At 50.5% G+C, this 13,993-nt stretch overlaps 2 protein-coding genes across 4 annotated transcripts in view; one reads left to right on the forward strand and one right to left on the reverse strand.

Moving 5' to 3' along the window:
• Positions 1 to 446: 446 nt before the first annotated feature.
• On the reverse strand, positions 447 to 10,674 carry Ssrp1 (structure specific recognition protein 1). Its single transcript, XM_038337345.2, has 17 exons — positions 10,519 to 10,674; positions 9,881 to 10,056; positions 9,285 to 9,470; positions 7,815 to 7,920; positions 7,348 to 7,538; positions 7,018 to 7,248; positions 6,797 to 6,900; positions 6,585 to 6,713; positions 6,127 to 6,348; positions 5,401 to 5,473; positions 4,867 to 5,005; positions 4,696 to 4,741; positions 3,097 to 3,226; positions 1,939 to 2,109; positions 1,740 to 1,828; positions 1,124 to 1,307; positions 447 to 917 (listed from the first exon to the last, which is right to left on the reverse strand). The coding sequence occupies exons 2-17, from the start codon at positions 9,932 to 9,934 to the stop codon at positions 846 to 848; spliced, it is 2,127 nt and encodes a 708-aa protein (XP_038193273.1). The 5' UTR covers positions 9,935 to 10,056; positions 10,519 to 10,674; the 3' UTR covers positions 447 to 845.
• A 50-nt stretch (positions 10,675 to 10,724) lies between these two features.
• P2rx3 (purinergic receptor P2X 3) overlaps positions 10,725 to 13,993 on the forward strand; it is a 36,644-nt gene continuing 33,375 nt past the window's right edge. The window contains exons 1-2 of one of the 3 annotated variants that reach the window (XM_038337347.1): positions 10,725 to 10,964; positions 12,354 to 12,583. In XM_038337347.1, the coding sequence (XP_038193275.1) occupies positions 12,465 to 12,583 (119 nt within the window). In that variant the 5' untranslated portion in view covers positions 10,725 to 10,964; positions 12,354 to 12,464. Of the gene's footprint in view, positions 12,584 to 13,993 lie in introns of all 3 variants that reach the window. The other 2 variants (XM_038337348.1, XM_038337346.1) reach the window with 2 other exon arrangements.

Here is a 13,993-nt window from a genome sequence, read left to right on the forward strand (position 1 = left end):
GTTTAAGATCTCTTGATCTAAAGGAGATACAGTTCTCAAACAGACTTTTGTAGCCCTCCCTTCTTCTCGCCCCTAACTTCACACAACTCATCCTCCTGACTCGGGTTTCCACTCTCTGCACTAGAAAGGAAAGTCGATCCTCATTCTATTATCTCAAGCCTTGTAAGACCCTTGACTGGTAAAGTGATTAAGGATTGCGCTCAGTATCCTCCCCACCCCTCCACCCCCGAGCCGGCTAATGGAGTGGAGCTATGAGAGGCTTCCTAATCAGATCAGAACTCATTTCTTCACTCCACCCAGACAGGGTGAAAACCAACGCTTGTCCAGCGGGCAGGGACAGGATGTACCTAGAGACTTGCTTCCCGGCTGGGCAGCACAGCCCTGCCCAGTCGGGATATAAAGGTAAACACCACGTGCAAAGTGGGAAAGGAGACATAAGGACATCATTTCCAAAGTCAGTTCCGTTTATTAAATTGACTTCAGACCAGAAATACAAAATAAAAGTAGAAATAGGCCCCAATTAGGAGCTCCAGGCCTGACTTCGCACGACCCCTGCTACAGCTGCAGCCACTTGAACAAGGCAGGAAGCAGCTTCTTCCCCACAGTCGGGAAGGTGAGCGGAGGACTTGGATCCTTCAATGCACTGTAGCAGACAGAACACACTCCTTCCCAGTCTGTCCCCAGATCACAAGGAGCCATCCCTGCACAGCAGCAGGGGTTAGACATTCCCCTCGATGCCTCAGAGAGGTGGAAGCCATCAAGGGCAGTTGCTCAGATGGCACAGCATCCAAGGACTGTGGGATGAGTAGGAAGCCTGGAGACGCAACAGGGCAAGGACGGATCCTCTACTCATCAGATCCCGAGGCAGAGTCCTCTGAGCTCGGTGGAGTACTGGCTAGTTCCTCTTCCTCAGAGTCCTGGAAAACCAAGTCTCTTAGGTAAAGAAGTAATGCCCCAGCTACCTTCCCAGCCAGTTTTGGTAAAGGTCCCTAATGCCCAGTTCCTCCCATGGCTCCGGCACTCATCGGAACTTCAGAAATCACCTGTCCACTCTTAACTCGTTCCTCTTGTAGACCAACCCCACCCCTCTCACGTGCCCCTGCTCCCCACGTTCCGGCCGCACCTCGCTCCGCCGCCTCTTCTTCTTGCTCTTGTTCTCTCCCGAGGAGCTCTCGTCACTGGACACAAACTCTCTGCTTTTAAAGCTCTCGCTCAGCTGCCTGGAGGAAGACTTGGACGAGCCTCTGGAGGGCGTGGACTTCTTCTCCATCTTTGCTTTTACTTTCTTTTTCTTCTTAGACTTGTCCCTGATTAGGGATATGTGAAACAAGTCAGGCCATTGGCCTCCCCGTACTGTCCCGGCTTGAAGGAGGACTCCTCCCAGTACTGGCCACACTGGTCTCACCAGAGTGCACAAAGGAAAGGATCATCCCTGAGTACCCCAGAAGAACCAGGGCCACAGCCTGAAGCAACTCATACAAAACTCACCTGACACTTTTATTTTGTTTAAAAGGTCATGTGGATTTTGAATTAAGCTTCACAAAAATACTTTTTATTCAACTCTCCCATTATTTATTTGAAGATAAAACTATCTAGACAAATAGGTCTTATTTATGCCCTAACCCCATACATCACCCATACTTGGCAATGGCAAGTCAATTGCCGTCAAAAACATGTACAATTCTCAGTTCTAACCTGGGAAAAGCAGTTACTGGGGCCATTTTGTCCCCAACACGCACCTTTTAGAAGATTCTCCTCTTCCCCCTTCATACTCCTTCATGGCTTTCTCATACTCCCTCCTGGCGTCCTCAGCCTTGCGGTCCCACTCCTGTCACAGACAGTCAGTCCTTCAGACCGAGGCAAGCAAATTTGGACCCACAGCTGTTCCACGGGCACGCGCCCTGCACCCCACAGCCCCTCCCACCCACGGCTACTCGCCTCCTTCTTCTCTTTGGACATCCCCTTCCAGATCTCGCCTGCCTTCTTGGAAAGATCAGTGATGCTGATGCCAGGATGGTCTGACTTGATCTTCTCCCGGCTGGCATTAAGCCACAACATGTATGCAGACATAGGTCTCTTAGGGGCATTTGGATCTTTACCCTTCTTCCCCTATGAGAGAAAGAACCCAAATGCCATCGGCCATTCACACCACAGTTACCCCAAGCTTCCCCATGGAAACCATCTGGGGAGCGAGGAGATGCAGGAAGAACTGGTTAGCACTGGTGACAGAGAAACAGCTCTAAGGGCAAGACAGACAACTTCTTCCTTCCCCAAGAATCCCTGGAGAGGCAGGATGGCTCCTAACTCAGACTGTGCTGAGAACCAGTGAATGGGTGCTTAGTGATAAATGGAACATCTGTATCACCGAGGGCCAGGGCATATAGCTAAGGGGTGGGCAAGAGGGCAAGAGCTATGGACTCTGCCACCCAGACACGGCATGGCTGTTGTGACTGTCAGCAGCTATGGGTCCTTGTCCCAGGCCCACACAAGACTGGGCCCTGATCTATCATACACGGGCGAGGCACCCACAAGGCTCACCCCTCCTTAGAAGCTACATGCAGCCAGCGTGCAGTTGCTAGAAGACAAGTCCTTTTCCTCAGCAGCGCAGCACTGGTAAGGTCTCACCTGTGCTATCCAAGCAAGTCTAACTAAACTCACCAGACGCAAGGCAGAGGCGAGACATGAAAGTAAAAGCGGACTAGTTAAGGAGTTAACGGCGGGGAACAGAGGGAATGGGGTATGAATAAAATCGCAGTACAGCAAATGTGCGTACAAGATTATCAGAAAATATTAAAACTAGACAAACAAAAAGCCCAGATCTTCTAGAAACAGAGTATCTCAGGACCAAGAGAAAGCCTAGAAGTCATCTGCCAAAGCCACGCTCGCCTACAAAGGCAGCACAACCAACAGGGCCTGTGGGAGTGGACAGGAGGAAGGAAATAGAAAATGGAGACATACTCATACATACACACACACACACACACACACACACACACACTCACACATACACTCTCACACACACATACACTCACACACACTCACATACACTCTCACACATACACTCACATTCTCTCACAACCTAGAGCTAGTCTATACCTCTGAAGACTTCTTGCGGCTCTTGCGATCCTTGGCCATCTTGGCCCTTTTGAGCTGTTTCCGCTTCTTCTCTTCTCGGTCACTGTCACCCTCATTACTGGAGGAGCTGGCAGAGGCGTTGCTGTCAAACCTGCCAGAGTAAAGCTTAGACTCAGGACAGGACAGCAGGATACAGATCTTTTGCTTTGCTTCAAGACAGGGTCTCTCTGTATAGCCCTGGCTATCCTAGAACTGGGTCTGTAGAACAGGCTGGCCGCAAACTCACAGACAGGGCCCAATGGGAGTGGACTGTCTCTAAGTGCTAGGAATAAAGGCGTGCGCCACCGCCACCCGGCCAGAAGTAAAAGGAATCCAGACATCTGCCCAGAAAGGGCCAAGGGAGTAAGTCCCAGGACAGTCTGCACCACTCACTGCCACCCCAGCTTCCTGCCTGTCATGAAGATGGCCTCACAGTCCTTCTCCAGACCCAGTACCACAAAGGGTTACTTGTTGGCTCAATCAATGAAGAACAAACGCCTCAGTGGGCTCCTCTGCTCCAACCCAGGTGGGTTCTGGCCCACCTCTGCCCGTCAGGTCACGGTCTCCTGTGGGCCTGCAGCATGCATAGTCTACTGCACCTCCCCCTTTGGTTTACACCACCTCCGTTTACACCACAACCTTTTCTGAGAAAGAGACAGCCCTGAGGAGGGGAAACCAAGCTTCAACTGCAGCCAGTGCCCGTGCTTGACTCTCCTGTCCAATAAACCGCATTTCCTCTGCGCACGCGGCTGCAGATACCTGCCTCCTGCAGACAGGCTCCGGAGGTTCATTGGCATCTGTGCCTCAACCCTTGCCAGCAAACCAGTGGGCTTCTGAAGGGCATTCAGTTGGATTTTGATTTCACTGCCCAATCTTTCCGAATCAATAGTCCCATTTATTTATTTACTTGTTTGTTTGTTTTTTGCAAGGAGGGGGACTCATTCCAACTGCAGGGTCTGAGGGTGGCGCTGACCCATTAGAGCCCTGAACATGTTAATTATCTCAAGTTCCGAAAGGCAGTTGAGCAGAGACAATACTGTTCACTGTGCTGTTCACCAAGAGGGGCTTCTGGCTGTGACGCTAACCACGTTCAGCCTACCTAGACCTTCTGAGGGACGTGGAGCAAGCGTCCTAAGAATAGTACAGTCAGAAGCAAGAAAGACTCCCCACAGCTTCTGAGCAGGCAGATGCAGTGGGACCTAAGGTTAACTGCATCCCTGCACTCTCCAGTTACATGAACCAAGACAACAACCCAGCCCTGTGGAGCCAGTTCGAGTCCCGGGAGTCTTGGCTGGCACAGCACACAGGCACACATGACTGCTGTATGGTCACTTGCAGGTGAGGGCGCCCCGCATGCAGAAGCTCTGGCTCTCCTCCCCATCCTTCCATGCCTCTGGTTTTAAAGCATGCTATGCACTAATAAATTCCTTGACACCTTGACAAATACTTTCATGTCTCACTTCACGGGAGGTCACTTTTCCATCTCGGAACACTGGCTAAGACAGGGACATGATAAATACTCAGAAACCCTTAAATTTATAGGCCATAATCTCATTCCAGTGAGGTCCAATCAAAACTCACTCCTCTGCCACGTCGTCTTCCTCTTCACCAGGGTTGAAGGACTCATCTAAGGAAGAACACAGACGGCATCACCTTCTACTCCAGTGGAGTCCCAGCCCGCACCCAGACACCCAGCCTAGGCCACAGCGTAGAAGCTGATTGCGCCAGGCCCCGGCATGGCGGCTAGCCCACCGGTTTCTTCCCCTGAGTCTTCGCTGCTGTCATTGGCGTTCTCCTCCCGGGTCTTGCCCTCCTCCTTCATCCTCTCCAAGTAGGCGTCATGCTGCTCTTCATCCGAGTCGGCATAGTCGTCGTAGCTTGGGTTCATGCCCTAGCCGGGGAAGAGAGGAGAGTCAGCCATCATATTTGAGCCGGAACTCCTGCGCACGCCACAAAGCCTTTCCCCACACCTGTGAAACCAGAGCAGCAGCTCCCGGGAGCCCCTGAGCAGGAATGTCCACACAGCCAACCAACATGCAGGGCCTACTAAACTGAGTTTATCCAAGCCCCTCCCTTTCCTGGCCCCACAAGGGCTCCTAAGAGGCTGCACAGACTGATCTAAGGCCATGCAGAGAGAACCTGCTCAGGAAGGGGAAGGAGCCACACGCACCTCTTTTTTCTATAAGGGTAAGAAGAGAAGAAAGAGTGAAAAAGAGGCCACCAAATCTCTGCTCCTTTCTCCTCTACAGAAAGAGCAGGAGAGAGGTGCGTCCTGCCCACAGATACCTCTTTGAGTCCTCTGTTTTTGATGTTGAGCTTTTTGGCATTGACAAAATCGAACAGCTTTCCATACTCCTCCCTGCGAGGCGAGACAAACGTCGTTACCAGATGGTTAGAACCAACTTAGGTAGACTAATGTTCTGATACCAACGGGCTGGGTGGAGGTGGAGCTCACGACCACACCACCCTTTAGACACACCCTAAAGAGTTATGGGACAGAAGAGGCATAGGCCTAGGTAGTCACCAATAGACCCACAGCAGGGCATTGTGGGAAGGGAGGTTTCCATCTTTTTTACTGGTCTGTGTTTCGCCCTTTGCAGGGCTGTAATGAGGATTAAACACGAAGATGTTTGTAAAATGTTTCACTCACAGCTGAGTACTCAATAAACATTAGCTGCTGTGTTCCTGGGCATGAAGCTCATTCCAGGAAAGGAAGAGATAATATTTCCACCATGGGAAAAGAGGAGAATGAGCTAACCAACACACACAGCTTTCATAATGTTTAAAAAAAAAAAAAAAAAACTTTTCTAAGGACAGAAAAAAAAAAAATGATGAATACATTTCTAGAGTCTGAATACTTGAAAGACCAGATCTCAGAAAACCTGAAGAAAATTCAAATTAGCTAGAAAAGCCCAATCATGGGCCCAGAGAGGACCCAAGGCTAGTCTGAGCTTCGCAGTAGAGGTGGGGTCAGGATCAGGACAGCAGAAGGAAATGGGAGACAGCTCTTACCTCTCAATGCTGCTGAAGGTGTACTGAGTGCCCTGCTTGGTCTCAATTTCAAAGTCGAAGGAGCGAGTGGTTGTGGTGCCCCGGGCAAAGTTGACAAAAGAGATCTCATCAAAGCGAATGTGCACAGGGGGCTTGTGCACATATATGAAGCCCCGCTCCAGCGGGTACAGGAGTCCTGAGCTGGCCTTGTAGGAGCAGGTGATACACTGGGCTCCTGAGTGCCTGATGGAGGATGAAGGAGCCGGTCAGCACTGACCACAGCAATGACAACATAACACCCAGGCCCTCAGAAGTCACTCCCACTACACTGCTTTGACAGAGGTGCTGGCAATTACCAGAAGTGCACCCGGGCTTCTACTAGAGGGTGCCCATCACAGGAAAGGTTTCATTACTAAGGTGCCGGACATTTCCCACCCACCCCATCCTCAGCAGGTCAGGACTTCCACCCCCATTCTTACCCCTGGAAGTTGCCTGGGACTGTGATTTTCCGATTTACAAGTGCTTTCATGACCCGGCTGACCATCTCGTAGAGGGACCCTGACATGTTCTTGGTGAGCCGCCCCTCAAAGCGCTTCTCCACTTCTTCCCTGTCAACAAAGCAGACGAGATCCTGAGGCAGGCCAGCTTTCTGCTTGGACAGCCACAGAAACAAGTTCAGTGAGCTGCTTACTCGTTCATGTTGAGAGTCAACGAGATGTCCTCATCCTTGGAGAAGAGGAGGATCAGGAAGTGGTAACGGGTTTGGCCCTGCTTGATGGGGGGATCCAGGCTGATCTGGTAAGGACAGTAGGCATGGCTGTTGAGACCCAGAAAACTAAACAATACAGAACTCTAGTGACCTCTACCTACTAAACTTAGGCAAAAACCAGGCACCCCAGAAGTTTTGCTCACCACAAAGAACATCTGCCTCTGATCCTTGTGGGGCAGCAGGAAGAGGCGGAGCACTGTAGTATAGGGGATCTTGTAGTCAAAGGTCTTGCCATGTAGGTGTAGAAAGGTAGGGTAGATCCGGATATCATAACGGCCACGAGGTGTCAAACACTGCAGCTCCCGGAAGATGCAGATGGCATCTCCAGTGGCCTGGATCACATCTGCCTTTGACAGAACATTCTGGGCGAAGGCCTGCAAACACACACAGGTAATCAAACAGCCTCTACTCCCAGGCCAGCCAGCCGAATCCTACTCAGCAATACCCAGCGGACCAACAAGCAAAAGCCTCACCTCTACAGGGTCCACACCATCTTCCTGGGTGGGAGGGACATAGAAGCGCACCTCCATGAGAGATACTTCGGCATCATCATTCTGGTGGAATTCCAGGGTCACCTCATTCTTGCCTGTTGTACACTGGGACACATTGCTTAGGGGAATCTCAAAGACGGGCTGATCACCAATGTCAAAAGACAGCAGCTGTCCTGTGAGGAAAGGGTTATTCAAGCCGCAAACTGCTCCCTGGGAGTCTGCAGAAGCATCTCCACCAGCTCTGGGCTCCGTGAGGACAGAGGACCAGAGGAACTTTGTTCACGCCGTACCGCAAGCAGGCACAGTGCCTGCTATACTAGACATGCTAGGTAAATAAATACAAGCTAGACACACAAACTGGGATTAGGAATTAGGGCAAAGAGTTAAGCAAGGTACCATCCGAAGCCCTCACCCCACCTTCCCCCCAAACCTCAAGCTTCCTCACTCACCACCGAACTTCACCGTCCCCCAGTTCCAGCCCTTCACGCACAGATCCTTCTCCATTAGCTCAAGGCGATAGTGAGTTTTGAAGAAATCAGAGAGTTTCTCAAACTCCTGTAAATTGTAAGGAGAAAGTGAAATCCCAGTAAACCCTCTGGACCTTAACACAACTTAAAAGTCCTGAGATCTATACTTCAGAAAAGGTTCAGCAATGTATTCTTTATCAGAAACCACAGCTAAAACTGTGCACAGAAATTTAGCACATCAACTCAGAGACTGTTGTAAAACAAATTTTACTTTGTTACGTGAGGCTGTTTCTGGGACCAGATGCCCTCAGCCACACTCTCAGAGACAGGGTTTATCTGTCTAACAGCCCTGACTGTCCTGGACTCACCCTGTAGATCAGCCTGGAGAGCTGGGATTAAAGGCAAATGCTACCACCGCCCAGCTGCTTAAAACACTGCTAGAGACATGATGGCTCAGTGGTCAAGAGTACTTGTTCTTGCAAAAAGACTTAGGTTCGATTCCCAGCACCCACAGGGCAGTGGCTTGTACACAACTATTTGTAACTCCAATTCCAGATGACCTAATGCCTTCTTCTTAGCTTTGAGGGCACAAGGCATGTGTATGGTGCACAGGCATACATGCTAGCAAAGCCTCATATACACAAAAATTAGCTTTGGTGTTTTTGTTTGTTTTGGTTTTTTCAAGACAGGATTTATCTGTTTAGCCCTAGCTGTCCTGAAATTCGCTCTCAACCAGGCTGGCCTCAATCCACCTGCCTCTGCCTCCACAGTGCTGGGATTAAAGGCATGTACCAACACTGCCCAGCAAAATAACTAATTTTTTAAAAAGATAAAAATATCTTTTACTACTCCCCCCCCAAAAAAAATCCCAGGCTAGGAGAGAAGTAAAGGAACTTCCATTCCCAGATGTAGGAATCACCTGGCTGAGTGTTTAAACTGTGTAGGTGCTCTTCTGATGAAAGTGGGTATTAAAACCAAGCAACCCAAAATGGAAAAACAAATTCTTAGAGCACCAAGCTCTAGACTCAAGATTATGAACCAGGACAGAAGCAGCAAGTGAAACCACTGTTTACATTAAGATGTTAGATAAACCCAGAGTCCAGGCACAAGGAAATTCACACTAGTTTTTTGTTCAATAGTCTTCAGCAGCCCTGCTCTGAGGAGCCCATACGAGCAATGACATGATTATCAGAATACCAACTGCCTCTAGAAGACTAAAAAAACAAGACAGGACAGTTTTTTAAAAAAGGAGAGGGTCAGCCGGGCGGTGGTGGCGCACGCCTTTAATCCCAGCACTCAGGAGGCAGAGGCAGGCGGATCTCTGTGAGTTCGAGACCAGCCTGGTCTACAAGAGCTAGTTCCAGGACAGGCTCCAAAGCCACAGAGAAACCCTGTCTCGAAAAAACCAAAAGAAAAAAAAAAAGAGAGGGTCCCGGCAACAAGATCTCTCACCGATTCTCGAAAGCCGTCATACTTGTAGACGTGGCCATTCTTTGTGAGCAATTTAAGTCCATGGCCCAGTGCTACCCGGCGCCAGATGCCTTCTGTCAACTCCCCGGCCTGGATATTGTCCACTTTACCGGTCTTGCTGTTCTTAAAGATGATACCCTGGCGGCTCAATCGGAGCCTCCCATCGTTCTGCCCAAAATACAAAGCCGGATTCAGAACAGGGTGCAGTGTGTAGCAGGTCGACTTGACCCCTTACCCGTGTGGTGTCGCAGGCTGAACAGATTATCAACGGAAAAGCAACAAGTGAGATCAAGTCAAAAGACAGAAGAGACATCGAATCGAGACTACAAGCTTGACCATGGCACCCAGAGCCATGTATGGGACCCAGTTTCCTGGTTCTTAACACAGAGGTTCAAGACAGAATGGCACATGCAATCTCTTCAAACTCAAGATCACAACTCTTAAGACTTTGCTGCTGTTCTGCTTGAGGAAACACCCGATACACTATTTCCAAAACAGTAGTCAAGAGTTAAGCTTTTGCTTACAGACACAAACTCTTCCCAACTTCTGCCTTTAATAAAAGCCCAAGCAATTCTCACCATGGACCCTTTCACCTCCTGGAAGATGTCGTTGAACTCCAGTGTCTCTGCCATAGTCACCTGCCCGTGGTGGCGTGAGCACAGAGCCCTAGGCTGCACCAGAGAAGACAAATCCTTTTCTGGGAGCTGGGCCCCAATTCCTGGGTAGACGTGAAGATGTTCAGCAGAGTGGGAATCTGAATTCGGGAAGGAGATTGATAAACAAGTAAAGGCGCCACCTTACTCCGCACACCCATGGGGAGCTGTGCCTGGATTGGATAGTCTCAAATTCTCCACTGTCTAGGGACTTTACAGCGTTCCCGGGGCCAAGGCCCAGGACCCTAGGTGCAGAACCAGGCCTGTCGTGGAACTCACACCCCACCGACACCCTCTCGGGACGTTCCACCGACAGGCACGGCAACAATCGGCGGAACCCCGCGACCAGCCCGGAGAGGGCACCTCCGCTGTGCCCAGGGGGCAGCGTCCAGATCCCAGCGATCCCACCACCCCTGGACCCTCTGGACCCATGCTGCTCCCCCTCCTTGGAACATGGATTCGCCCACTGCCGGCGAATTTGAACGCGGAACGACCCATCTCGAGCATCCCGCGGGGGAGCGGGACCCGTGCACACCCGGGACCCCGGGATCGCGACCACCCACCTCTTGGAGCTGCAGCCTCGCGACGGTACCGCCCGGGCGGTGGGCGCAGGGGACACGGGGGAGGAGGCAGGGACGCGGGGGAGGGGGACGCCGGGGAAGCTTTTTCCCGCGTGCGCGGTCCCGCGTCCCGCCACCGGAAGTCGCGCACCGACCATAGAGAGGAAGACGTGGCTAGAAGGACGCCCGCCTCGCCGACCAACGGGACGGCGCCTAGAGCGTCAGTCCCCCTTCCCCTTCTGCAATCAAAGCGATTCTTAGCTAGGAGATGGGAGCTCCGCTTAGAAAGTTACAAGCCACTCTGCAAAGCGTAGATTCCGAGGAAAAGTTATGCAGTTTTACCAGGCTTTCAGGTTTGTTCGTGCGTTGGAATAGTTCACGTCCCTCCCTCCTGAAAAATAGTCTGGGAAGGAGTCTGTTGAACCAGAAAAATGCAGAGCTGTGGCCAGGTATGATGCCCCCACTAGCTACAAAGGGAATGCGGGAGTCGGTGACTCGGCTCGCTTTCCCGCTGTACCCTGGCAAGTGCATCAGATCCTCTCTGAGATGAGTTCACCTTCCACCCCCAACACCATCCCATCCATATCCCTAATTTGTGAGTTCTCCAGAAGAGCCTGGCAGATGGCCACATTAAGTTCAAGTGCTGGTGTCAGATTTACCTTTGAGCTAGAACTTACTTGAAACCACATCAGCCTGAGTTGGCAGAACCCGGACGGCCTCACATAGCACCAGGGTGCATCTTGCAAAATTTGAAGCCGGGTCTGAAAGAGATGCTTGAGTTTCTCTCATCCTTCCCCATTTTACAGATGAGAAAAGTGAGGCCTACAAAAGAATCCTAGAACTCAGAATCCTTAACATCAGCCTTTCATCATAACCATGAGGGTCTAACCTTTAGAGGAATTGCAAGAACGTGTCCTGAATAAAGACAGGATATTTAAACTCGCGGTTTTCCCGACAATCACTGCTCCAACTTGCTAACTCGGTCCTGGGACATGAGACATTCAAAATGCATTCTTGGCTTCTAGAACTTGTGCCTTTAACCTCAGGATTAAATACTACTATCGCTAGCACTATTTAGCTAATTCAAACTGGGTTTAAGACATATAATGAGAACCTGTTGTTAACGCAACATAGTTCCAGGATTTGAGGAAACTGGAAGATGGCTAAAACAGCCCCAAGCTTTCAGGACCACGTACCCTAACAAAGGATCCGAATAACCTGGGGGCAAAAAAAAAATGGAAATTTGGCAATTTCTGTACAGCCAGAAGAGTTTCAACCACCCCTGCCAAGTGGAGTTGGAAATTAAGTGACTTTCTGCTTTGCAGTGGTACAGACCTGTTATCACAACACTCTGGAGACTGGGGCAGAGGGAGTGTGAGACATAAACAAGGTTGAGACCAGTTCAGGAACATAATGAGATTCTCGGGGGCAGAAAGGAGGGGATATGTGACTCTTCCTCCCAGGAGACCCAAGATCGGCAGACACGCAGCAGGGGAGTCCTTGGCTCAGGCAGGCTCACTCAGGTATGGACCCTTACAAGGGGCTTTGGAGAATACGGAGGAGCTGGTGAGCTGTGTGGTGGAGACACCGCATAAGAGAACAGAATGGAAACAGTAGACAGAGTGCAGATAAAACCCGAGTCCCAGAGGGCCCTAGCCAGCTGCATCCCAGGCAATCTGGAGCCCGGGATTGGAGACCCCACCCCTGCTGTGACATCACAGGGGAGTGGAGCGAAGGAGACGAATAAAAAGGTGGTCCGCCCTGGCCCTAGACGGTTGGCAGCCGCCAGAGTGTCAAGAGGAGAGGGACCGCACTGACTACAGTTGCCTGGCTTACAGGATCCATTCCTCAAGTCCCACTAAGCGACCCACTCCAGGCCTTGGTCTCCCTGTCCTGAGGTCGTCTCCTTGGGCTGCCATCTTCTGAGTGACTGTGAACACTCTCTCAATATGAACTGTATATCAGACTTCTTCACCTACGAGACTACCAAGTCGGTGGTTGTGAAGAGCTGGACCATCGGGATCATCAACCGAGCCGTCCAGCTGCTGATCATCTCCTATTTTGTGGGGTGAGTCCATGGTCCTTCAGGTCCCGGGACAGGCAGGCTACCTGATGTCCTTCCATGCCTCCCAAGACTGCTCTGCAGCTTCCAGAGCTTCTCCTTAGGATTGGCCTCTGCCACTCCCATCCAGTCCCATCTTCAGGTGGATTGTTTTACCCAGTAATTGTTCCAGGGCTGGAAAATCAGTCTAGACACACGCTCCAAGGATAGGTGCATTCCCTAGGCATTTAAGGACCCACACGGTTTTTCCCAAACTAAAAAAAAAAGGGGGGGGTGAGGGGGCAGAGCCCTCCACACACTTTTCTGTTCCCCTTAGTCTTTGAAGTCTCAGATACAGGAGCACAGGGAGGCGGCACTGGGACCAGGGAAATGGGCTGATGTTGTGTGGGAAAAGAACCGGCTGGAGAGGAAAGGAGAGCTCTGGGCTTCATATAGAGTTGGGGATTCCTCCCTACCATGGACTAGGTGGTGAGAGGTTAAAAAAGGCAAGAACCCCTTGTTCTTGGAGAGCAGGACAAAGGAGGAAAGTGCCCCTCACGGTAGAGAGAGGTGCAGGCACAGATAAATTCACAGAAAGAGTTTGCTAAAGAGGAAGGTACCTTTCCTGACTTAGTGTGGGGCTCTTCCCTCAAGAATGAAGAAATGATATCCATTGTTAAAAAGCATAAAATCTCCCCTCTACCTGACTCTCTGCAGTAAGACTCATGCTAGGGGTTGCTCAAAGGTCAGCAAGATACACGCGCACACACACATGTACACACGCACACACACGCACACACACGCACACACACACACAAAGGGGCTCGAGCAAACAATGGCTGGGAGGAAAACACAGGTTTGTCCTTCTTGCGGTCAGTACTACACCCTGGTCGGCACCAGGAAACGCAGGCAGAAACCTCAAGGGTTTTCTTTCCTGTCTTTCGGGTCTGTGGTCGCTTGCTGTTCCTTGAGACAATGAGTCTGGCTATGAAAGACAGAAAGCCACTGACTAGGTCATGAGTTAATTCAGGCAAATCAAAGAATACATCTTGTGTGCCTGTGGGCTGGAGCTGAAAGGCTGGAGCAATGTGGAGAGGTTGGATGTGTGGAGAGACGGGCAGGTGTGGCTTTTCTTTTGAAGTGTTTTCTGCTTTATGGATTTGATGAAAGCCAGTAGACCTTGGTATTCCCATATATAACAGGGCTATATAGCCTTGTGAGGAATGAGAAAGAATTCAAGCTATGGAGTAGGATTAAGTAGCCTTAAAACTCCTTTCCTATATTGTTTTGTGAAAGATGTAGAGAAATGTTCCGTATCCCTGTCTCCAAAGTTTGGTTCGAAATTGGTTCCTTTTTGGTTGCCTGGTTTTGTTTTGTTTTTTTGTTTTTTATTTTTTGTTTTTGTTGTTTTTTTCTGACACGGTCTCATATATTCCA

Source organism: Arvicola amphibius, chromosome 7 (assembly GCF_903992535.2).
Source record: "Arvicola amphibius chromosome 7, mArvAmp1.2, whole genome shotgun sequence".
Classification (NCBI taxonomy): Eukaryota; Metazoa; Chordata; class Mammalia; order Rodentia; family Cricetidae; genus Arvicola; species Arvicola amphibius.

Excerpts from the sequence above, each read along its gene's own strand:
- Ssrp1 (XM_038337345.2), bottom strand. The coding sequence starts at position 9,934 with ATGGCAGAGACACTGGAGTTCAACGACATCTTCCAGGAGGTGAAAGGG. Across the intron at positions 6,349-6,584 it reads GTCCCAGGCAACTTCCAGGG|GCACTCAGGAGCCCAGTGTA; the intron begins GTAAGAATGGGG and ends ATCCTCCATCAG. Across the intron at positions 2,110-3,096 it reads GCCGCAAGAAGTCTTCAGAG|GGGAAGAAGGGTAAAGATCC; the intron begins GTATAGACTAGC and ends TTTCTCTCATAG.